Below are 24,218 nucleotides of genomic sequence, written 5' to 3' on the forward strand. Positions count from 1 at the left end.
CTTGTGATGTATAACCTAGAGTTAACATAATAATTAAACAGAATACTGGTGGGCTGATCATCCAGTCATCATTCCCAGCGTATCTTGGACTGTTTTTTCAGTTGGGCAAAGCTGTTATTCACACACCCATACAGAGAGCACCTGTCATGATGAATCCAAATCAGGTATTCATTTTCTTAACCAATACTGGAACATTCCTGGATTGAATGTTTAAGTTCCTTAACCAAATACTGGAACATTCCTGGATTTAATTTCATGCTTTAATATTATTCTCTCTGTTGTATCTTTTATCTTTAATTTCATTCTGCCTTAAAAGCTTAAGCATTAGGTACTCATGCTAAGTGTTTATCCAAACACCTCTCTCTCATGTTGAAATAGCTCCAACTGTGCCACTTACTTCTTGCTGTGAAAATCTCCAAATTAACTTCCAGCTATAACATTACCTTGTATCCTTTAATACAGAACTTTACTTTGTATACACCTCCAACACTCACTCCAACAATACTTTAGGCAATGTTACTTGCTCCTCAATCATATTTGAACTATGATATTCTCTATCTAGACTTAGGCTTTAAATCTAACAAACCAATAAGTAGCTTTGTGATTATAAACATTTCTAGCAATGCACCAGGCACAACAGCAAAATACTGCAACTCAAATAATGGCATGCTAAATTTATAAATTCTATGACAAGACACAAAAAAAAAACAAATCCCAGAATCACTGGGAAAAACCATGATGTGTAAATTGATGCTTGCTTAAAAAACATTTTTTTTATAGTTTTGTAGTAATATTTTTACACAAACAATGCACTAGCAAATCTTCTGTAAATTCATTAGTAAACAGCATAAACCTCAGACTACAAAGCAAATTACTGGGCTAATCCATATGTCATTTTAGTATTTGCCGTATCAATAGCATACAACAGTTTCCTTCTTCTAATCCCCTCTATTTCTGTCTAGCACATACCTATACCTGACCCCAATCTTCAAAATCTCACATCAAACAGAAACACATATGCAGGCCAGTTCACCAGACAGATGACAAGCAATGGCCTATATAGTATTACAATGAAAAAGGGACTTTCCTTTTAAAAACTACCAAACACCACTCTTTAAATTGTGCCATTTAAATAATAATTGAAGGTGTGATCCTGATGGCTGCATTATTTTTTGCCTATTCCAAAAGACATAATGTTAGCTTAACTGACAAATACAAAAGAGGCCTGATGCAAATGTGGTTTTGTACACTATGTGACTGCTGAATTCAGAGGCTGGTCCCTGTTTTATTCCCAACATTACCAGGATGGGCTCAGACCTCTTCAACTATCAAATAGACTAAAAGAGTTTGAGAATTTTTTTGTTTTGTGTAAATACTATATATTAGATGAAAAAAATTTTGGACATGTACTGTGTGAAAATAATATCCTTTTTTTAAAGTGTTACATAACATTTTCACAAATTCAAAAAATAAAAAAAAATAAAAAATTGTATGAAAAAGTCTCTGGTGTAAAGTTTAATTAATTAAGTATTTATATTTCATTAGTAATGTTTACAAATTACTGTGCAGGAAATTATTAGTAGTTGTAGTTTAAAATAAACAATATTTACACCTTCCAGCACTGAATATATTATGTTACATTTTCTATATATAGTGCAATTCTTACTTGCACATGCTATCAACATGCATTGGATAGTTGAGAACTTGTTATAAAAAAACAAAGTAGAGTATAAATCAGTATTAGTTTATAAAAAAGCTAACATTATTTTCTTGATGCTGCATTATGAAACACATTTACACCATTCATTGACCAATCTTCTCAGAGAGCTCATGCACTTTAAGGTCATGAAGAGTCTGAATATATTTTGGTAGAAATGGTCAAATCTGGCATGTCAGTCCCTCATCGAGAACATACAAATACTCTTGCACATTGGGATTAATGTAAATTATAGTAAACAATAAATATTCATGAATCACTCAGTACTGAAATACTAAATTAACCTTAGTTTGACTGGAATTACCATTACTTTGTTACTGAATAAAATGCCATTCATACAGAATATGAAGTAACCAATTACGTATCTAAATTCTCACAAACAGCTTCAGTATATATATATTTTTTTGCTTGGCAAACAATCCACATTTTCTATAGGGCATAAAAATTTAGCATTCATTTATTTATCTTAAACAAGTAGATAAAACATCTATTGGGTCAGCTTAAGTTCAGTTTTAAAAAGACAAGATTGTATGATCACACGCATAAAGTCCTTTTTTTTTTTTTTTTTTTTTACAAAAATAATACTTTAAAAACACTTTCCCCTTGTATTCAAAATCTTAATTTTCTGTAGTTTTACAGCAATGGTAGCAAACTAATCTAAATATATTTACATTAATCATGCAATAAGCCACTCAATTCAATAATTATACCAGACACATAATAAAAATACCTGTATAAACAGCATATATATATATATATATATATATATATATATATATATATATATATATATATATATATATATATATATATAAAGTAATACATATATAGTAATACAATGCATTATATTTGTCATATCAACAGATGGCACAAACATTAACACTGCTTTTACAAATCCCATACCAAACAACATATAACAGAGACATATACATTGCAATTTTTTTGTAGTAATGCATTTTCCTGCTACAAATGTTTGCGATGAACCATTTGTTGAAATAGCAAATGCAATACATTTTATTACTGCATGAATTTCACAATATATTTCATTAGATGGTGCACTGCAAATGTTAACATTGAGGGGGGGTTGCACAGTTTATTCTTGTTTTGGAAAATGAAAGTTATTCCATATGGCAGATATCCAAGAAACTGAATATTTGAAAAGACAATGTAAAAAAGGGTAAAAGAACACCAACATCAAACAGTGAATTCCTTGATAATTCTCAATTTTTGCCAATTCGTTTCATGTAATTTTCTAATTCTTAATTTTTTCTTAGAATCTCTGCCTCAAACCCAGGCATCGCAGAGTTTTCTTTTGACTGTTGCAGATGATAATGGTATTTGGAATATATTTAAGTAAGAAGCCAACTGAGGACCTGAAAGGCATCTGCTTCTCAAACAACAGACTCTGTTGTACTCTTGTGCAGTTATGCATCTGGGCCTTCCACTTCTTTTTCTGCCCTTGTTAGACACAGTTTGCCCTCTTCTTTCAAGATAATAGTGAACAGCTCTGCATGGAATCTTCAATTTTTTGGCAATATATCTCATGAAATAACCTTCATTTTCGAAAAAACAAAGAAAAACAAAAGACAGATATGTTTCTTCACAAAACTGCTTCATTTTATCCATTTCTGAATTCAGAATCGAACTTTAACAAAGCACTACAAGGAAGGACAATTTACTCACTTTACTGTACAGCGTAACAGGTTTTAGCTGTGTTTATACAGTACAAGTTCAATGCTTTACTTTAGTACCTTTGATTTTGACTCCAAAATTTTGAACACTAGTGTGTACATAAACATAAATATCTGATTATATGTGATATATCGTACATATATGATTAATATTATGTACATATACACACACATACAAACACACACAGATTATACATCAACCCGATTTTTCCTTTTTAAAACTACTATATGAAGTGAGGAATTATAAAATACTGGACAAATTTTGGTTCTAGAGGGCCAGGTAAAGAATTTCTGTTCTAGCAAATTCTTAATTAGAAACACATTTTTGGGCTCAATTATTGTTCACTTAGTTGTAAAAGTGAAATTCCTGAAATGCTTCTTTAACTCTTAAATAACTGAATCCACAGTTTGTATTTGCTCCTAGCATTCTCAGCCAACAATAGTATACTGTACATGTATAACAAATAAGAAGGGAACCAACAGCCCACCAGCTAACTTGGCCTCATTTATACCTCAGTGTGTATATTATTAGTAAAGATCCTTATTCTCAATCCTGGAGGGCAGTAGCTAGCTGCAGATTTTTGCTTCAACTAGTTTCTTAGTTAGAAACCAATTTTTACCTTGAATACTGTGTCATGTAAGTATTTTCAGTTTCCTCAGACATTTCTAATGTTTTACAAAATGCTTTCCTGAGAGCATTGTACAATTTTTAAATGATTAATAGTTCTTAGCCTTTCATATTTTGCCTTAATTTAATTCCACACCTTTTATTGACACTGATGAATACACAACTATTTAAATTAGGCCAAGCTAGGAGTTAAACTGCTGATTCTCTTCTTATTTGTATATCATTGTTGGTTAAGAAAACAAGCAGCAGTGTAAGAGTTAAAGAAGCAACTGTGGACTCTTAGCAAACATGTGAACAACAGTAAGCCCTAGAAATATATTGCTTTAGCAGCAATAATTGGTACCTAATTAAGAAAGTAACTGGAATGAAAATCTTGTAGCCACTGGAGTCCTTCTGCACCATGACTGCGGAGCCATGAGCTTGAGTATTTTATCTATAGAGGGTACACACATCCACATACATTTTACTTCAAGACTGCCACTATTCTTACACATTCAGAAGATTTTCTTTTTTCTATCACTTGGAACTTAAAATTGTGATAATTACCTAGCTCCAGCTCTGCTGATGTTATGTACTCATATGGCAATAACAAAGGTATGTATCTCATCAACTGCAATAAGGTCCAATGTAAAATGATCACAGGACAACTAGACAACATCACCATCTATAAGTATTCTAAGGATTCCTCTAACCAATAGACCAGTAACCCACCTATAACTGCTTACGGTCTTATGCCCAATGCCTAGGGAAAAACACTTAATCTTTGCTTAACCCAGTAATGAAAATCAGGTTCAGAAAAATAATGAATTGACCCAAAAGCAATTTCTATAATTAATAAAGATAACATTTATGCTATTAATGGCCAACAAAAATCTGTTATGTGTGTTTAGTTCTAAAATTCTGTCATTTCCTTATTTTAATTCACTTTTAAATTTACACTAAATACAATAATTTTCAAACGTTTGTTACTGAGACATTCTTTTTTTGCTGGGCCATAGCCTATAATGCTGGGGCCATAGCCTATTCTGGTAGTAACAGGCATAATAAAGGAACCAACCCTGAACTGTGAACCAGATCATAAGTGAGTTCACTTATTCACCCACAGTCGTTCAGGTGGTGTGGATTAAAACTGGCACTAAAAAATAAAGGTCACAAATATTAAGGAAAATTAAATGCATTTTCAATATAAATTTTAAAAACTGTTATTACTTCAAATGCCAAACTGTGAGCAAACCGAGTATGATATTTATCCTGCTGCGACAATGCTCACCTATTTAAAAACTTAAGAACATAACAGAAAGCAGACAGTCCACAGTGCACTTATGCTTATAATTCAAATGCAAACACTGATTAGTGAAGTGGTGTTCAAAAATCTGTACACAGTACACTTTTACAAGGCTGATTCAAGGCTTTGACAGTGCTTAATACTTTCTAGCCTTTCTATGTTAAGCTGCTTAAGTGTCTTTCCTTTGCAAAGGGTCTTAAGTCCTGCTCGAGATGAGCGCGCTGGCAAGCCGCGCTGATTCGGGGCCAATAATGTCAAAACAAACAGAATGAACAGTGGTGTGGTTATTGTCCTCTCTAAAATAGTTCTGCAAAATGCCAGTGTCAGTTCGATTAAACTGTGCTGCGAGACTGATCAAAAGTCGACCGCTTCAAATTATAAGGATCTCTCTATAACACGACTTACTTCTAGTGACAGATCTCGAATACTCACTGAACTGGACCGTGGCTAAGATGCATAGACAGATACTGATGCCTTTCACACGCGTGCCATAGCAAAGGAAAATAACTCACCAATTACAATAAAGTCTCAGGTGAGGTGACTGGAGAACAAACAGACAAAATCTCCATGCAAACTATACTATTTCTACATACATTCTACTTAGCGTAATTTCCTCAAATGCCATTTTTTAAAACCCCTTTTCTGGGTAACTCTAAATACGCACACAACCAGGCACCTCACAGCATGGAACTTGACAACACCTTAGATATTCGCTGCCTCTTTGAAATAAAGACCATCCAGAGACGCAACGAGAAAAAGGCCGAACTGTGTGCAATAAAATAACCCAAAAGCTTCGAATGACCTCTGCGAACCAAAAAACACATGCGTCTAGCTGACAGTGTCGGTCTGGATAGGAGAGGAATAGACAAGAGAGCCCGCGTTACCTTTCCAAGACACAAATCCTTTGGTTTTCCTCTTTAGATGTCAACAGTAGATCAAATGTACGCGGATATCCTGAAAGTAAGGTAATCCAAAGCCCTGGTGTATCGGAGGGATGAGGACACGAAGAAAATTAAAAATATCCCTTTATACTAGCACAGGCGGCAATGCGTTGAATTTAAAGGTCCACTAATATATTTTGCAGCGAATGCACCTCAGTGACGTGGAGTCTCCTTCTCCCTCCTCTTCCGTGTCGGGGAGGTGCGTCGGAGACACCAGTGACGCTCTAGCCCAGCCGCTCCACCTCTGCTAAGCTCACCCGGGTGCTGCAGTGTAGGCAGTTCTGATTAATAAATGTTGGAGCCGGTATGGCATTTTACTGTATTGTAGATACAGAAAAGGTTGAGCTTCTGCAATCGGAGCCCCGTTCCAACCTGGTTTCGGGTGCGTGAGCGGGTGTTTGTTAGTGCATGGAGCGCTGATTTGCACACAGATGAAGTCGCTGACGCACTCATAAATTGTTTATTATTTTTGTTTTTGTTTTGCCGGTATATGTTGTATTTCCTGTCTAGTCAGATGAATTGTACTTGGAAAACTCAATCTGGGAGGGGACCTTCGTCGCTTATTCTACGTATTGCAGGCTAAGATATGCAAATATATTCTGCGGCATTATGGGAACATTCATTGACAGGAGGTTGGATACTATGGTGTGAAAATGCGGCATAAAGGCGTGCGTATACCTTTCCAGCCGTGACGGGTCTAAATAAATTCGTTAAGCATGAGGAAGTTTTGATATCATGTGGTTGGCTCCAGGAGTATTTGGGCAAAATACTAATATGTAATGTCATTTCAAATAATTTCATTAATCGGGTGGCGCAGTGATTAGTGATCGCCCATACAAAGAAAGGTTCGACTTATGGATTGGACATGTTTGATTTGCTTTGTTATGATTTGTCATTGCATTCTTATTTAAGGTATTTAAAGTTTTGTTCTTCATTACACAACGACGTGTGTTACTTAAGCATCTACGTTTAAATTTTCCTCGTGTGTGCATTGTTGCACTGCAATGTAATGTCCACGTCTGCCCTGCGATGGCGACGGCCGTTTCAACCCTCATCTTAAATTGCATACATTGATAATAATGGGAAGAAGACGACAACTACATTCGAGCATGTCAAAAATTATTAACTTTTTTTTTGTCAACCTCATTTTTACAATTAGTTTTATGGTTTTTGGGGAAAGGTGTATTGTAGATCATTTTAATCTGCTGTCAGTTGCTTTACTGGGCTTCCTAGAATTCACCTGCACGTTACTATTGGCCATATTCACACGAAGTGTAGACCAAGAGTGGTCTTATTTACAAACGCATATTTGTTAGTTTAAATCCGTTGATTTTGCTGTTTTATTTTAAATGTACTTGATCAATAATGTACTATATGTAACATTTTATTATGTCACATTAAAAATCAAATGATCCCATTCAGGGTCCCTGAGGAAACAAAACTGTCTAAACAGCCCTGGACACACGAATGCCACTTTGGCACAATGGAAGAAAACCTGGAAGTACACCTGACACCAATAGGAGGAGAACGTGCATACTCCACGCAGACTATGAACTGACATGAAACTCCAACCAAGGAAGCTGGTTATTTGAAGCAGCCATCCTGTTAATATTGTATATTGTGAAGTTAATTGGAAAATAAATCTAAAAGCAAGGAATTCTTTTTTATAGCTAGTAAGTCATGTTGCATCTATTAAGTGGTTTAGCTGTAAAGTCGTTCTCTGGTCATCTAGTCATCAGGTTCTGGGGGTCAGAGCTTATCCTATCAGCATCAGATGTAAAGCCGAAACCAACCGTTAGTGATCATGCTTAAAGAGAAATTAGTAAGAAACATTACATTGTAATATGTGAAAAAACAGTTTATGATATGTGAAGTTTAATCATATGCTTCTTAAGTTTTTCAAGTGTGATGACATCAGGATGGGCACATGCTCCCACAACCCCAAACTTAAATCAGATGGGTTCAGAAAATCACTTAGTGGCTGGACATTAAATGACATTTCATATTTTTTTCAAGGACTTGTAATTACAGTCTTAGTAGTAAGTTTAAAAAGCATATACTCAAGGACATTTGAAACAGTTAATAGGACTTTTAGAGTGAATCAAGAACATGTACTATATATAGTGATTATGATTATTAAAGTATGGCTGATTAGTTTCTGTAGTAGTAATAATTAAATAACCATTCTGTGGAGCATTTATAAATTACTAAAAGTAGTAATAAAGGTAGCAGTTATTTGTATATTTAAAAATATCAACATATATAAAAAAATGGGGGGGGGGGGGTTACTTTTGCACTTTTACATGAATGAGCAATACTAGTACTGACTCTGTGGTTAATTTGTCCTCATAATATTAATTATTTCACACTTAAGAATGATAAAAAATATGGTTAAGGCACATGTATTGCATTAAATGCAAATAGTAAAAGAAAAGTTATATCTAATTGTTATTGTGCATTTTTTAGTACTCTTTCTATGCACATTTTTCATTTGGACTTGGTGATCAAATTTGTCAGGAAAACAATGTATTTATAATGAAAATTTTAAATTAAGAACTCCATGAAAAAACAGTTGGCTTCCCCCACTGGCTATGCTGGCTTGGGTGCCCGATTGAAACAGAAAACCTTATATAATAATGGCCTACAGCACTGACCAAAATAACAGACTTGGGAAGTGGTGAAGTGGATGGAAATAATAATGCCCCAGAACTAAACAACTGCATAATGAATACATGTGTGCATTTAAATTGCATGTATACTAGATACTGCAATTGTTTTTGAAAAAAGAAAAAAAGAAAAGAAAGTTTGTAATGTTCTAAAGTTTCCTTAGTAACTTGTATACACATACTATGTTTTTCACATAAATATGAAGTGCATTTAGAGCCAAATTTTACAACTAAATTTAAAAATAGTTTAGGTGGTCGTATGTAATCGATCATGTTCTGAACAACAATGCAAAAATAAAAATAAATAACCATACAACAACAACATTTATTTATATAGCACATTTTCATACAAAAAGTAGCTCAAAGTGCTTTACATAATGAAGAGAAGAAAAATAAAAGACAAAATAAGAAATTAAAATAAGACAACATTAATTAACATAGAAAGGAGTAAGGTCCGATGGCCAGGGTGGACAGAAAAAACAAAAAAAAACTCCATAAACTGATATAAATATACTAACAGTGCTCTTATATAGAAAAAACATGTAGTAAATGCCATGCAGTAATTGTTAGGGTTTATACATCACTAATCAGTGTGCAAATGTGCAGTAGTCTACAAGAGAAATGCAGAAGTAATAGAAAGGGATTTATTACAATCTGCGGTGGGTTGGCACCCTGCCCAGGATTGTTTCCTGCCTTGTGCCCTGTGTTGGCTGGGATTGGCTCCAGCAGACCCCCGTGACCCTGTGTTCGGATTCAGCGGGTTGGAAAATGGATGGATGGATGGATGGATTTATTACAATGTTAATAAATTCCTCCTCAATTTTCATATGTTCAGTATTACGGCAATAAATGAGCACTTAGGATCCAGCATAGCACTTGGACATTTATTTTCCCGATTGTGACTGTTTCTCTTGTAAGAAGGACGCTATATAGCGCCTGACCCGACACAGATTGGACACGGGAGGCACGTGTAAAATAAAACAACTATTTATTTTTCTTCAGCTGGAGGGCATGTCTTCCCCGTAATCCCTCCAGCCACAACACAGTCCCAAGCACAGTACACAGTTAACACCAAGCACTTATACTCCTCTCTCTGGCACCACCACTCCTCCCTGGCAGCCTCGTCCTCTTCCTCCTGATTCTGGCTCCTGAGTGGTGATTGCCAGCTCCCTTTTATTGGGTACCTGGAAGTGCTCCAGGTGCTTGATTGGCAACATCCGGCTGCATTTCCGGGTAAGACAAAACCAGTGCCCGAAAGGAGCCAGCAGCTCCTGCTGCAGCACCCCCTGGCGGTGCCTGTGGAACCCCACAGAGCTGCACAGAACTCCAACCCCCATGAAGCCCTGGGGGAGTCCGAGGCACCGCTGCCACCAAGGGAGGCTGCCATCTACTGTCCAGGGGGAGATACTGGGCTTCCCACCCTTGTTCCCCTGGCAGATGTGGTGAAGGGGCGTCCCGGCCAGGCATGGACCTCAGCCATCGGTCACACTCTCTATATTTTAAGAACAAGAGCTACATCATATGTTTCAATTTGTAAAAGTTTTGACTATGGTTAGGTGACCCCTTTTATCTACTGACCCATTTTACTGTGCTGTGGTAGGTCCAGCTCATCGTATAATTCTTAATGAATATATATTTTTGAAGTTGCCAAACATGCTACCCACTCCACATTACACACAGAAAGTTCAAGCAATTTGTTAGAGTGGCTACGTTTTTTTTTATATACAGCTTCCCTTCTTATGTAATACCCATATCTGCAAGTAGCAGCATTATATGTGCACCTAATGCTGTTTAGAGCAGGTAGGTAGATACAAAATGCTTTGAATTTGTGTAAAATACAAAGAAAGAATGGAAAAGTTTAAAGATTAAAGTACCTTTGTATGCATCATGATATTGTCACAAGTATAAAGAGAATAGACTGTTATCCAAAAAAAATATCTAGCCCATAGAGGTGCTAATATAAGAAATAAATCATTGATGAAAGAGTCCAACAGATTGGACTGTTCTAAATAACTTACAGTCAGTCATGTAATTAGGGATGCACCGATACCGAAACGGGTATCTGGTATCGGCCTCGATACCACATTTTCTAAAGTACTCGTACTCGTTAAAAGTCCCCCGATACCGGGGACCGATACCACGGTCTGAGAAATGTCTATGTTTGAGCGGCGTGTAAGGGGTTAATCACAGGCGCTGAGTGCCCGCCCCCAGGCCCCGGCTGCAGCTCAGAGCGGGGAGAAGGCGAGGCGAGACATGTCAGCCCTGTGGAACTATTTCAAAGTGAATAAAGACGACAAAACAAAGGCGGACTGCAAATTGTGCTCAGCGAAATTGTCCAGAGGAGGCTCAAAAGGTAGCGCATTTAACACAAGTAATTTAATCAAGCACCTAAAATCCCAACACGACAACGAGTACAAGGAGTTTACCCACGCTTCTAAACCAACACAACCCACGCTGCAGCAAACTTTTGCAAGACGAGAGAAAATGTCCAGAGACAATCCACGTGCTGTGAAAATAACACAGGCAATTATCGAGTACATTGCATTGAGTGACCAGCCACTCTCGGAGGTAGAAAATGTGGGATTCCTGCGTCTCCTCCATGTTCTGGAGCCCAGATATGATGTCCCAAGCCGCCGCTACATGACTGACACGGAGCTGCCTAAACTACACGACTCCGTGAAAAAACATATCCACAGCCTACTGCAAGCTTCCTCTGCGTTTAGTTTCACCACGGATATTTGGACAAGCAGTGTTAGCTCCGTGTCGCTAATTAGCCTAACTTCCCAGTGGATAGACGAGAGTTTTCACATCGCAACGAGCCATATTACATGCGAAACAATTCCGCGGCTCGCACACCAGCCAGGCTATAGCGCATGTGTTTGAGGAAATGCTCCAGACATGGGGTATACCTAAAACATCAGTACATGTTGTGCTTCGTGACAATGCCAAAAACATGATTAAAGCCATGAATGACGCAGGGCTCCCAAGTCTGCCGTGTGTCGCGCACACGCTCCAACTGGCTGTTCACGAGGGTTTATTAGCACAAAGGAGCATAGCTGATGCTATAGCAGTGGGGCGGAAAATAGTTGGGCATTTTAAACATTCCGCCTTAGCCTACTCCCGCCTCGAGGACGTTCAGGGACAGCTCAACCAGCCAGTAAAGAGACTGCAGCAGGACGTACAGACGCGCTGGAACAGCACGTATTACATGCTCCAGTCCCTCATTGAGCAAAAGCGAGTGCTGGGGGTGTATGTGTCCGAGCATGAACTCCCAGTCCCTGACTATCTCACCGCTCACCAATGGGCTCTTATGGAGAAGACTGTTGCCATCTTCGCCCCCTTTGAGGAACTAACTAAAAAAGTGAACAGCTACGACGCACTAGCCTCTGATGTCATCCCAGCTGTGACTGTGCTAGTGAGACTTCTAAACAGAGAAACAGACGAGGACCACGGCGTCAAGACAATAAAAGCAACCTTACTGGCAGCTGTCAAGAAGCGCTTCAGTGACGTCGAGACCAACCCACTGTACTTCATCTCCACCATACTTGACCCAAGGTAAAGTCTGTGTGCTATAGGTATTCAATGATAAACTACAGTACTAAATGTAAGATTAATTTCCATCTGAAATATTATATTATATTTTTGTAACTAAAAAACACAAATACAAATGTATGCAATATATATAATATGAAATATATTTCCCTTATTACTACCAGAAAGCCAAATGGCTGGCATTTGTGACAGTGGTTTAGGGGAAACTAAAATCAGTCCTATTTTTCCACATATTAATACATTCATGAATTTTGTTCAGGTATAAAGATCGCTTCTTCTCCAACAACACTGCTCCGGAGGCCAAGCTGCACCTGAAGCAGGAGCTGCAGATGATGTCCAGAGCTGAGGCAGAGGGGAGTCGGGCAGAAGCTGCAGAACCTCCTGCTAAACTGTTCCTCAAGGCCCAGGCCAGCACTAGCAGCAGTCTGGACACTGTATTTGAAGAAATCGCTAAGGAGCAGCCCCAGGCAGCACAGCCGCTGGCAGCAGGTGCTGCCATTGAGCTCGACACATACCTCGGAGAGGCCCCAAGCCCTCGTGATGACAGTCCTCTGAAGTACTGGGGTGTCAACAAAATCAGGTTCCCCACTTTGGCTAAAATGGCCCAGAAATACCTCTCAGCCCCATGTAGCAGTGTGGAAAGTGAAAGGCTTTTTAGCTCAGTGTCACACATTATAGATGAAAACAGAAACAGGCTGACTGCTGATAATGCAGAAAAGCTACATTTCTTAAAAAAAAACCTGCCACTCACTTTTTCTAAATAGGCTCCATTAAGTGAGTCGTCTTAGACTTGATGTTAATACCTACCTCAGTTGCACTGATTGCCACAGTTCTATGTTGGTGGATGTTGTTAGTTTATTCAAATATTGTGCACTAAATAGCAAAGATGTTTATTAATGCCCCTTGTGTTGTCCAAAGCGGCAGAGTTTACAACAAACTGAAAAAAATACTTGAGTTGCACTGTCACTGTTTAAATTTTTTTTATAATTATTTATTCTGTAATATGTTGCATACAACATGCTTTTCATTTTAAATAAATGTTCTTAATTCCAAACTAGTCCCTTGTTTTTTTTGTTAAATTATATGACTAAAGCTGTTACCTGTAAATTTAAATCATGTTTTTATTAAGTACTCAGTATCGGCAAGTACTCGGTATCGGCGAGTACTGAAATGCAAGTACTCGTACTCGTACTCGTTTTCCAAAAAAGTGGTATCGGTGCATCCCTACATGTAATAGCAGAGTACAACAGTGGGGCTAAAAGTTACAGTACATATTACAATGCCTCTCTTATCATCGATAGGTTAGGGGCATCCAGTGATCCAACTGAATTTCAGCCTTGCAAGCAAAAAACAATAATGCATGGCTGTGGTGGGTTTAAAAGCATGAACACTGGACAAATAGAAATATATGTCATGAATTAATTAATTCCAATTCATGATGATAGGAGGACCAAGATATAGCAATCCATTGTGTTGTCTATCAAATGTGCACGCTAGCACTGGTGGTGTAATGATGTGGATCATGTTTGGTCGCACTTGTTATGTTCATTATATCTTTGAATTTATTTTGTTTAATTGAATTTTCAACTGAAACCTTTGAATGTTTCAGTTGTCTGAACTTGAAGTCAGGTTCTTTACATGGCCCATTCTTGAAAATGATTTTTGATTTTATTAACTACATCCGGCCATGAAGCTTTATACTGTCATGTAAAATATGATTACATTATTCATACAATGGCTATCCAATATGTAGTAGTGCAATAGTTTCATTATCTCCAGTGAAAAAGACATGGTAATAAATAGTACAGGACAGGTCTGACTCTTTGTTCTGTCATTTAATCCATATTAAGGCTGTGACGAGAATTTCTAGTCCTTTGAGTATTTGAGTGATTTTTTTATTATAAATTTATTGATCAAGCAATAAAAAGATAATATAAGTACACTACACAGAGTCAGATTTTATTTTCCTTATTCTCATCTACTACCGTTATGTGTTAGGAAAAATTGGCTGCTATAGTAATTCATAGACTTAAATTAGCATTATAGGTACCACATATGTGGTGGTGATGGGATAATATAATGAACTGTTTACTTAATAAAGCCTGGCAAAAACTGTCAGTACAGTGGATGCTACAAAACAAAGATTTACCATGATAATTCTTTTCTCCAGTACTTATATTATACAAAGCAACCTGGCAAAAATGAGGTATTGTCTTACGGAGGAAAATGTGCATTCATTACTTGTAAAAGTAATCTTTTAAAGAGATTTTTGTACTTTTTTGCATTCTAAGATTTACTTATGAGTAAACTGGCTCCTTACTAGGGTATTATGTAATACTTCTGTTTTACACACAATATTTTCTCCTCTGGGTGGCACAGTGGTAGTGCTGCTGCCTTGCAGTAAGGAGACCAGAGTTCATATCTCAGATCCTCCCTGCATGGAGTTTGAATGTTTCCCTATGCCTGAGTGGGTTTCCTCCCACAGTCCAAACACATGCAGGTTAGGTGGATTGGCAATACAAACGTGGCCCTAGTGAGATTGTGAAAGAAAAAATGCTTTTGGGCAGAGGACCCAAATCAACCACCAACTGACCATACCTAGTAAACACGGATAACCTGTATAACACAAGAGGACACACCGTAAAGTTCTGTCCTTCTTCTAGTTGGATAAAATTTGGGTAAATTGACATATTCTTTAGGATGGACAAAAATTTAAAGATAAATAAAAATCTAGCATAAATTATAGAAATGAAAGCAATAAGTGAGAACTCAAAAAAAAAAAAAAATAAATAAAAACAAACAGACTTGGCCACTTCTGGCCTACCCTTCCTGGGTCATTAAATGATTTAGCAGAACCTCTTTTACACTGTTCAAAAGCCACACATGGGCAAATTCAGGTAGTCAAACAATCTTTATTTTACATGTTGCCATTCAGAGTGTACACCATTACAAGGTCATTATTATTCAGGAAAAACATAGTGTCTCAGTTTATTGTAAGAAGGTGCATAAAACTGTGGACAAAATGTATTTGGTGATATAACATTGAAATCCTTAGGACCTGTCAGTGAGTATCCAAGGTGAGGGAAACTATGAAGTTGCAGAATGTTGTCTTCCATGGAATTTAGCACAAGCACTGAAAAGTACAGGGGTCTGAGACTTTTCATTAAGTGTTATAAAGTAAAAGAACCTGGCTTAGTAAAACAAATTAATATAACACAGACACATTGTTGCCCAGTATTGTTTTATAGAGCTGCTTTATTTACTTCTGTTAACCAGAAGCTATGATCTCTTTCAAATCAAATGGGCAATATTAGGCTCATAATCAGGGATAAACAAACTTCAAAATCAAAATACCTTAAAAATGAAAATGCCTTGGAAAATAGTTTTCTCATGCAAAACAGTGGATCTTTCCTTTGTAATAAACAAAGTACAGGTGCTTTCTGATCGCACAGTTTGCTCTGTTAAAAATGTGCACCATGACCATGCCCCATGACACCAATCATTCACAGAAGAAAACATGGTGACACTGAACATTATAGCCATTCCAAAATGGCTACATTTGATATCATCAATATGCAACTAAATAATGGTAAAACTTACAAAAAATATATTTACAATAAATTTGTTAGTTATCCTACAAAATACTAAAGGGGATCTGGACCCTACTAATTTTTCTTTCCTTTGTCATTCCAATTCTGAATAGTGGTGAAGTGATCCTGTTTCAAAAACCATGGGTAATAAAGATTTCGTAGTGAAAGACTTTTATGCCCTTTACAATTGAATCTTATTAGGGTAGATCTCCTAGGAAATTTCCTGGATAAGTACAACTATTTTGGGGGGCAACAGTTGCAGAATGATAACAGGTGTGTTGAAGATAGGAATAAGTGAAAGAATACTGTATACACACAAAACAAAAAATCAGAGTCTAAACAACTGCGCAAAGTGCCAAGTCCAAAATGCAATACTAGTGTTACGGTTGCAAAAAAATAGCAAAAATGGTTGAGGCCTTCAAAAAGACCAACAGAAAAAAGACCAGAACCTTACAATTTATTTTTGTATAGCCCAAAATCACACAAGAATTGCCGCAATGGGCTTTAACAGGCCCTGCCTCTTGACAGCCCTCCAGCCTTGACTCTCTAAGAAGACAAGGAAAAACTCCCCAAAAAAAAAAAACTTGTAGAGAAAAAAATTGAAGAAACCTTGGGAAAGGCAGTTCAAAGAGAGACCCCTTTCCAGGTAGGTTGGGTGTGCAGTGGGTGTCAAAAGAAGGGGGTCAATACAATACAATACAATACAATACACAGAACAGAACAAATCCTTAATACATCCATCCATCCATTTTCCAACCCGCTGAATCCGAACACAGGGTCACGGGGGTCTGCTGGAGCCAATCCCAGCCAACACAGGGCACAAGGCAGGAACCAATCCCGGGCAGGGTGCCAACCCACCACAGGACACACACAAACACACCCACACACCAAGCACACACTAGGGCCAATTTAGAATCGCCAATCCACCTAACCTGCATGTCTTTGGACTGTGGGAGGAAACCGGAGCGCCCGGAGGAAATCCACGCAGACACGGGGAGAACATGCAAACTCCACGCAGGGAGGACCCGGGAAGCGAACCCGGGTCCCCAGATCTCCCAACTGCGAGGCAGCAGCGCTAACCACTGCGCCACCGTGCCGCCCATCTTCAATACAGTATAAAAATAAAAATTTTAGAAGTACAGAGCAGAATTTAACAGTATTATCACATAATAAGATTTGGATTTGTTTAGAGTCCTGGAGACCTCATCCATCAAGCTGCCTCCCCCATTTGGCCATTCCACGGCTGAAACAGCGCTGGGCCAGCCAATCTGATGAAAGGACCCCTCTTTCCCACAACTCCTGCGATCCTCCATCAGGGATGACTTTACCTTAGGCAGGCAAAACAACTTGGCAGGTGGGCCGTGGCACCAAGTGCCACATTTGAATACCCAGAAGAGAAACAGAATAGGTGAGGGTTAGTATCCAATTATAACTATCATGTTACTTATGTTTTAGTGCTAATGACTAACAACAGAGATGCAGAATGTACAGTTAATCAGCAGCTCTAGTCAAGATATGCTAACTAGAAATGCTAAACTGAATTAGTGAGTCTTCACCTGGGATTTTTAAAGCTGAGACCGAAGGGGCATCTCTTATAGTAGCAGGCAGACCATTCCACAGTTTCAGACCAGCATCTTGAGATCTTAATGTGCGCTCTGGTTTGTAAGTTATGATAAGTTCAGACAAGTAAGCCGGACCTTGGCCATTTAATACTTTATATGTTAAAAGGAGGATTTTGAAATCTGCCCTAAACTTAACCGGAAGCCAGTGTAAGGATTTAAGAACTGGAGTTATGTGTTCATATTTTCTTGTTCTTGTAATAATTCTTGCAGCCGCATTTTGGATTAACTGGAGGCTGTATAAAGAACAGTTTGAACATCCAGTGAACACCGCATTGCAGTAGTTAATCCTACTAGAAATAAATTGTAGCGGGGCTACATAGTGTTGCAAATGTCAGTTCTGAGTGTGTCTCGTTTCCATTGTCCCATTTGCTGTTTGTGTGTGTATCAGTAAATGCCGTCCCCCTGATGGAAGAAGACCGCAACCTCAAATCTGGAAAACACCTGTTCGCAATTAATCAATTACAGCCGTCACAGGACTATTTAAGTAATCAGAAAGGAGAGAGGAGGAGAGAGAAGAGAGGAGAAAGGAGACCATTTGTTTTCAACCACGTATCAACTTACTTGCTGTTTTTTCACATCGTGCCTTTGCAACAGTTTGTTTTTCATTTTGCCGGACTGTCTTTCATCCTTCATCTGCTGAGACCCCGGGGTCGATTCGCCATCCACCATACACCGAGGAATCATGGTGAGGTTGCTCCATTTGCCGGGAAAATCAAACGACTCATTTATCATTAGTTCAGTCATCCGTAATCAGGACAGTTTTTATAACCAGACTCAAGTTCACAATCATTCAGTATATCATTCATTTTTGTTATTCATGTTGTGTGTTATATGTTACAGGGGCAAGGGAAGGTTTTGTTGTATTTATATATGGTAGTGTCTCATTGTTGATGTGGTGGAGGGATATTTATATTTATATGTTTCTATTTTTGCATTTGTCTTGTGGTTTTATTTAATACATTTAATCAGTTTATTTTTACATCATCTGCTTTTTGCGTGCTTATATTTACACCGTCGATTGTGGGGGAAAAGTGTGATTTGTTAGAGGTACGGCTTGATAGTTAGATTCATCTCAGTAAATTATCCAGGCCACAGGTCTTGGAGGTGTAGCTGCCAGCTGGGTAAGGGGTCGGCCATTACAAAATGCATGAATTAATTTCTCAGAATCCTTTTTATTTAGAAAGCGCCTTCATTTCCTAACATTTTTAAGATGGAAGAAACATGTTTTGGACAACTATGTAAAAAGCGCTTTAAATGACATGCTAGAGTCAAAGATAACTCCTAGATTGCGGGCTGATTCAGTAAAATTAATGGGGATTCCAACTGAGTTAAATGATGACAAAATATTGTTGTGATCAGCATCATTCTCTCCAACAATTAACATCTCTGTTTTATCTGTATTTAAAGACAAGTAGTTCTCATTCATCCACTCCTTTAGCTCGCCAACACAACTAATTAAAGACAACATTGGAGAAACTTCATTTGATCTAAATGATAGGTAAAACTGGGTGTCGTCTGCATACGAGTGAAAATTAACATTGTTTCCTAATGATAGATCCCAGTGAAAGCATGTAAAGGGAAAACAGTAAAGGTCCCAGTACTGAGCCCTGCGGGACACCATATTGAACTTCTGTGTATAATGATGGAGTACTGTCAGCACATTTCTGTACATATTGGAATCGATTTGATAAATAAGAACTAAACCAAGCGAGCACAGTGCCTGTAAGCCCAACATCATTTTCTAGCCTGTGCAGTAAAATAGAATGGTCAATTGTGTCAAATGCTGCACTTAAGTCCAACAACATAATTACAGTGGAGTTTCCTTCATCAGAGGATATCAAAATGTCATTTACAGCCTGCGTTAGTGCCATTTCTGTACTATGACTAGTGTGGACTGAAGCTGACTGGCGGCTACTTTTTCTAGTATTTTAGAGAGAAACAGTAAATTTGAAATAGGCCTATAATTATTTAGCATGTGTGGGTCTAGGTCTGACTTAAGTAATGGTTTAATGACTGACACTTTTAGTGTATCAGGTACTGTGCCATGCAATAAGGAACTATATAATGTTTAGAATATTCGATGGAAGAACATCCATTGCCAAGCTAGTATTTGGTTTGTACTGTGATGCAGAGATCTGGGATCTTATATTTTTAATTTTGTCATTGAAGAAGTTCATAAAGTCTGTACTGCTAATATCTGTTGGTATTTTGCACTGTTGATCAGAATTTCCATTTGTTAATTTAACCACTGTTCTAAACAGTACCCTAGGATTTTTATTATTGCTATCTATTATTGAATAGTATTCTGAGCGAGCTTTAAAGAGGGCTTTTTTATATTTATTAACACTCTCTGTCCATGCAATTTGAAAGACATGTAGCTTTGTTCTCCATCTGCGCTCCAGTTTTCGACACTCTAATTTAAGAGGTCGAGTGTTTTCATTAAACCAGGGAGAGTTTCTATGTGCTTTGATCACTTTTGTTTTAAGGGGAGCCACTGTGTCCAGAGCATCTCTCAAGGTCACATTTGTTTCCTTAAGAGGCATTAGCTCTCTGAAAATGTGTTCTTTTCATTGCGCCGTTTTAAATAACCTGAATTTAAATAATTATAAATAAAAAAGGTATTCCCCCCCCCCCCCCCCCCCCCCCCCCGCACCATGCAATATAACGGTTACAAGATTACACGAGAAGTATAAAGGATAATTTAGCTCACTTTACTGATGGGTTCACGCGGTATTACAGACGGGAAGCTTATGACAGACTCTATCAAGCAATGTGGGGGTCTTGACCCTACGCAGTCTGCCATCTTTCGTCACCACGCTGAAAGGATTTTCACCGGATGGAAGACATAATCTTCCGCCCGGCAGCTTCAAAGTGTGTTGGCCGTAGGTCCATCCTTATATTGTGGTTGCTCCATGTGCAGGCTCCTTCTCTGGATCCAAACAAGGACAGGAAAGGACTCAAATCCCACCTTCAAAAATACAGGAATAGCACAATGGCTACATACAGTTCTTATTCTCCCAACAAGGAAAGAGGATAGTGTGCTGACAGAAGACAGAAATATACTAGTCTGTCTTTAGGCTGACTGTTCAATTCTCCAGTTGTCTTTGGCTCTCTAGTCCCGTGCTTGACTCGGCAATTCTAAATGCTGATGCTGAGCCCCTGTGTACCATACTTGGTCTGACTGTATGAATGAGTCCATAACAGTGGGCACAGAGAACAGTGACATTAAACTTAATAACAAAACATATTATAACAACATTATAATGTGATGTTAGCTGATCTAAGTTGTTTTCCACGTTTACATTTGATGTTAACTGATCTAAATGACTTTCCACAATTACACTCGACTTACTCAAAGTATCTATAAATTTTGAAGCAGAATTACAATTTAGATGTCGCACTGTCTTTATTTTAATCTGTGAGTGTGTTGGCAAAGGCAAGACGAAATCAACTGTAATTAAGTAGTGATCAGAAATAACTTAATTTAATGGAGTAATATTTAAATTTTGAATTTCAACTTTGTAAGTTATAATTAAATCTAATGTGTGGTTATGATTATGAGTTGGACCTTTGACAATCTGACAAAATCCTACTGAATTTAACAAATAAGTAAAACATTTGCTAAAAGTGTCAGTTTTCCACATCACTGTGTACATTAAAGTCCCCCATCAGTACTACGTGATCATAATTTATAGTGAAATCAGATAGAAGGTTGCTGAATTCAGTCATGAGCAATGAATATGGCCCCGGTGGTCTGTGGACTAGCACTATAATTTTGTTGGAATCTGTTAAGATTTAAAATGAATGCCTCAAAGGATGTAAAGTTGCCTACATTTTTAGAAGTGATTTGCATTTTGTTACAATGAATTATTCCAAGGCCTCCTCCTCGACCAAAATCTCTAGACTTATGAAGGAACAAGTATCCATCTGGTGACACCTCAGCTAGGGGGACAGTGTCACATTTACTAAGCCAGGTTTCAGTGAGAAGACACAGATCAGATTTTGTACTTAATATAATATTATTTACCCCCGTGACCCTGTGTTCGGATTCAGCGGGTTGGAAAATGGATGGATATAATCCATCCATCCATTTTCCAACCCACTGAATCCGAACACCGGGTCACGGGGGTCTGCTGGAGCCAATCCCAGCCAACACAGGGCACAAGGCAGGATACAATCCTGGGCAGGGTGCCAACCCACCACAGGACACACACAAACACACCCACACACCAAGCACACACTAGGGCCAATGTAGAATCGCCAATCCACCTAACCTGCATGTCTTTGGAATGTGGGAGGAAACCGGAGCGCCCGGAGGAAACCCACGCAGACACGGGGAGAACATGCAAACTCCACGCAGGGAGGACCCGGGAATCGAACCCAGGTCCCCAGATCTCTCAACTGCGAGGCAGCAGCGCTACCCACTGCGCCACCGTGCCGCCCGGATGGATATAATCATTTACCTAAACCGCTTTACTGCCAAGAGAGCGAATGTTCAATAAGCAACATTTAAAACTGCATTGTTCTTTCTGAACTGCTGATATATTTTTTGTTTTAATTTGAAGTAAATTTCTATTACAGATGCCCCTGGTGGAGGGTCTGGTTTTATCCCTTGGTCTAATTATACACCTTATTTTTTGGTTATCAGTTAATTTAAGGTTTGTATCATGACTAAATTTACTGGATGCCCCACAACAGGGATTTTGGGTAACAGCTTCAGGATAGTAACAGGTGGAATAAACAGCCTGTGATTTAAGATGACTGCGGCCTGGATGGTGCTGTATTCAGTCAACCAGGCAGCTTTGCTGCCATATTTTGGGATAATACATAAGGTCCCCTCCAGTTAGGATGAAGACCATCCATCCATCCATCCATCCATCCATCCATCCATCCATCCTCTTCTGCTTATCCGAGGTCGGGTCGTGGGGGCAGCAGCTGAGCAGAGATGCCCAGACTTTCCTCTCCCCGGCCACTTCTTCTAGCTCTTCTAGGAGAATCCCGAGGCGTTCCCAGCGTGTCCTGGGTCTTCCCTGGGGCCTCCTCCCAGTTGGACGTGCCCGGAACACTTCACCAGGGAGGCGTCCAGGAGGCATCCTGATCAGATGCCCAAGCCACCTCATCTGACTCCTCTCGATGCGGAGGAGCAGCGGCTCTACTCTGAGCCCCTCCCGGATGACTGAGCTTCTCACCCTATCTTTAAGGGAGAGCCCAGACACCCTGCGGAGGAAACTCATTTCAGCCGCTTGTATTCGCAATCTCGTTCTTCCGGTCACTACCCATAGCTCATGACCATAGGTGAGGGTAGGAACATAGATCAACTGGTAAATTGAGGGCTTTGCCTTACGGCTCAGCTCCTTTTTCACCACAACAGACCGATGCAGAGCCCGCATCACTGCGGACGCCGCACCGATCCGCCTGTCAATCTCACGCTCCATTCTTCCCTCACTCATGAACAAGACCCCGAGATACTTGAACTCCTCCACTTGGGGCAGGATCTCGCTCCCAACCCTGAGAGGGCACTCTACCCTTTTCCGGCTGAGGACCATGGTCTCGGATTTTGAGGTGCTGATTCCCATCCCAGCTGCTTCACACTCAGCTGCGAACCGATCCAGAGAGAGCTGAAGATCACGGCCTGATGAAGCAAACAGGACAACATCATCTGCAAAAAGCAGTGACCCAATCCTGAGTCCACCAAACCGGACCCCCTCAACACCCTGGCTGCACCTAGAAATTCTGTCCATAAAAGTTATGAACAGAATCGGTGACAAGGGGTAGCCCTGGCGGAGTCCAACTCTCACTGGAAATGGGTTCGACTTACTGCTGGCAATGCGGACCAAGCTCTGACACCGGTTGTACAGGGACCGAACAGCCCTTATCAGGAGGTCTGGTACCCCATACTCCAGGAGCACCCCCCACAGGATTCCATGAGGGACACGGTCAAACGCCTTTTCCAAGTCCACAAAAGACATGTAGACTGGTTGGGCGAACTCCTATGCTCCCTCCAGGACTCTGCTAAGGGTGTAGAGCTGGTCCACTGTTCTGCAACCAGGACGAAAACCACACTGTTCCTCCTGAATCAGAGGTTTGACTATCCGATGAACCCTCCTCTTCAGAACCCCCGAATAGACTTTTCCAGGGGGGCTGAGGAGTGTGATCCCTCTGTAGTTGGAACACACCCTCCAGTCCCCTTTCTTAAAGAGGAGGACCACCAATCCAGAGGCACTGTCCCTGATGTCCTTGCGATGTTGCAGAGACGTGTCAACCAAGACAGCCCTACAACATCCAGAGCCTTGAGGAACTCTGGGCGTATCTCATCCACCCCCGGGGCCCTGCCGCCAAGGAGTTTTTTGACCACCTCGATGACCTCAGTCCCAGAGATGGGGGAGCCCACCTCCGAGTCCCCAGGCTCTGCTTCCTCATTGGAAGGCATGTTAGTGGGATTGAGGAGGTCTTCGAAGTACTTCCCACAACGTCCCGAGTCGAGGTCCGCAGCGCACCATCCCCACCATATGTAGTGTTGACACTG

General features: G+C 39.3%; 3 protein-coding genes across 4 annotated transcripts in view; 1 reads left to right on the forward strand and 2 right to left on the reverse strand.

Moving 5' to 3' along the window:
* Window positions 1-6,681, reverse strand: part of ccser1 (coiled-coil serine-rich protein 1) — a 1,824,576-nt gene extending 1,817,895 nt beyond the window's left edge. For both annotated transcript variants that reach the window (XM_051927646.1, XM_051927645.1), the window contains exon 1: window positions 6,206-6,681. The gene's annotated coding sequence lies outside the window, so the exon portion shown is untranslated. The remainder of the gene's footprint in view (window positions 1-6,205) is intronic.
* Window positions 1-24,218, reverse strand: part of LOC114652016 (multimerin-1-like) — a 627,482-nt gene that overhangs the window by 309,066 nt on the left and 294,198 nt on the right. The window lies entirely within an intron of this gene.
* Window positions 11,882-13,567, forward strand: LOC114652652 (zinc finger BED domain-containing protein 4-like). The gene is made up of 2 exons (XM_028802999.2): window positions 11,882-12,483; window positions 12,740-13,567. Exons 1-2 carry the CDS (start codon window positions 11,882-11,884, stop codon window positions 13,242-13,244), a joined length of 1,107 nt encoding a protein of 368 aa, XP_028658832.2. The 3' UTR covers window positions 13,245-13,567.

The sequence above is a fragment of the Erpetoichthys calabaricus genome, chromosome 5 (genome assembly GCF_900747795.2).
Source record: "Erpetoichthys calabaricus chromosome 5, fErpCal1.3, whole genome shotgun sequence".
Classification (NCBI taxonomy): domain Eukaryota; kingdom Metazoa; phylum Chordata; class Cladistia; order Polypteriformes; family Polypteridae; genus Erpetoichthys; species Erpetoichthys calabaricus.

Bases quoted from the DNA above. Each gene is read 5' to 3' on its own strand.
- LOC114652652 (XM_028802999.2), top strand. From the start codon at position 11,882: ATGATTAAAGCCATGAATGACGCAGGGCTCCCAAGTCTGCCGTGTGTC. The intron at 12,484-12,739 runs GTAAAGTCTGTG...AATTTTGTTCAG, and splicing joins TCCACCATACTTGACCCAAG to GTATAAAGATCGCTTCTTCT.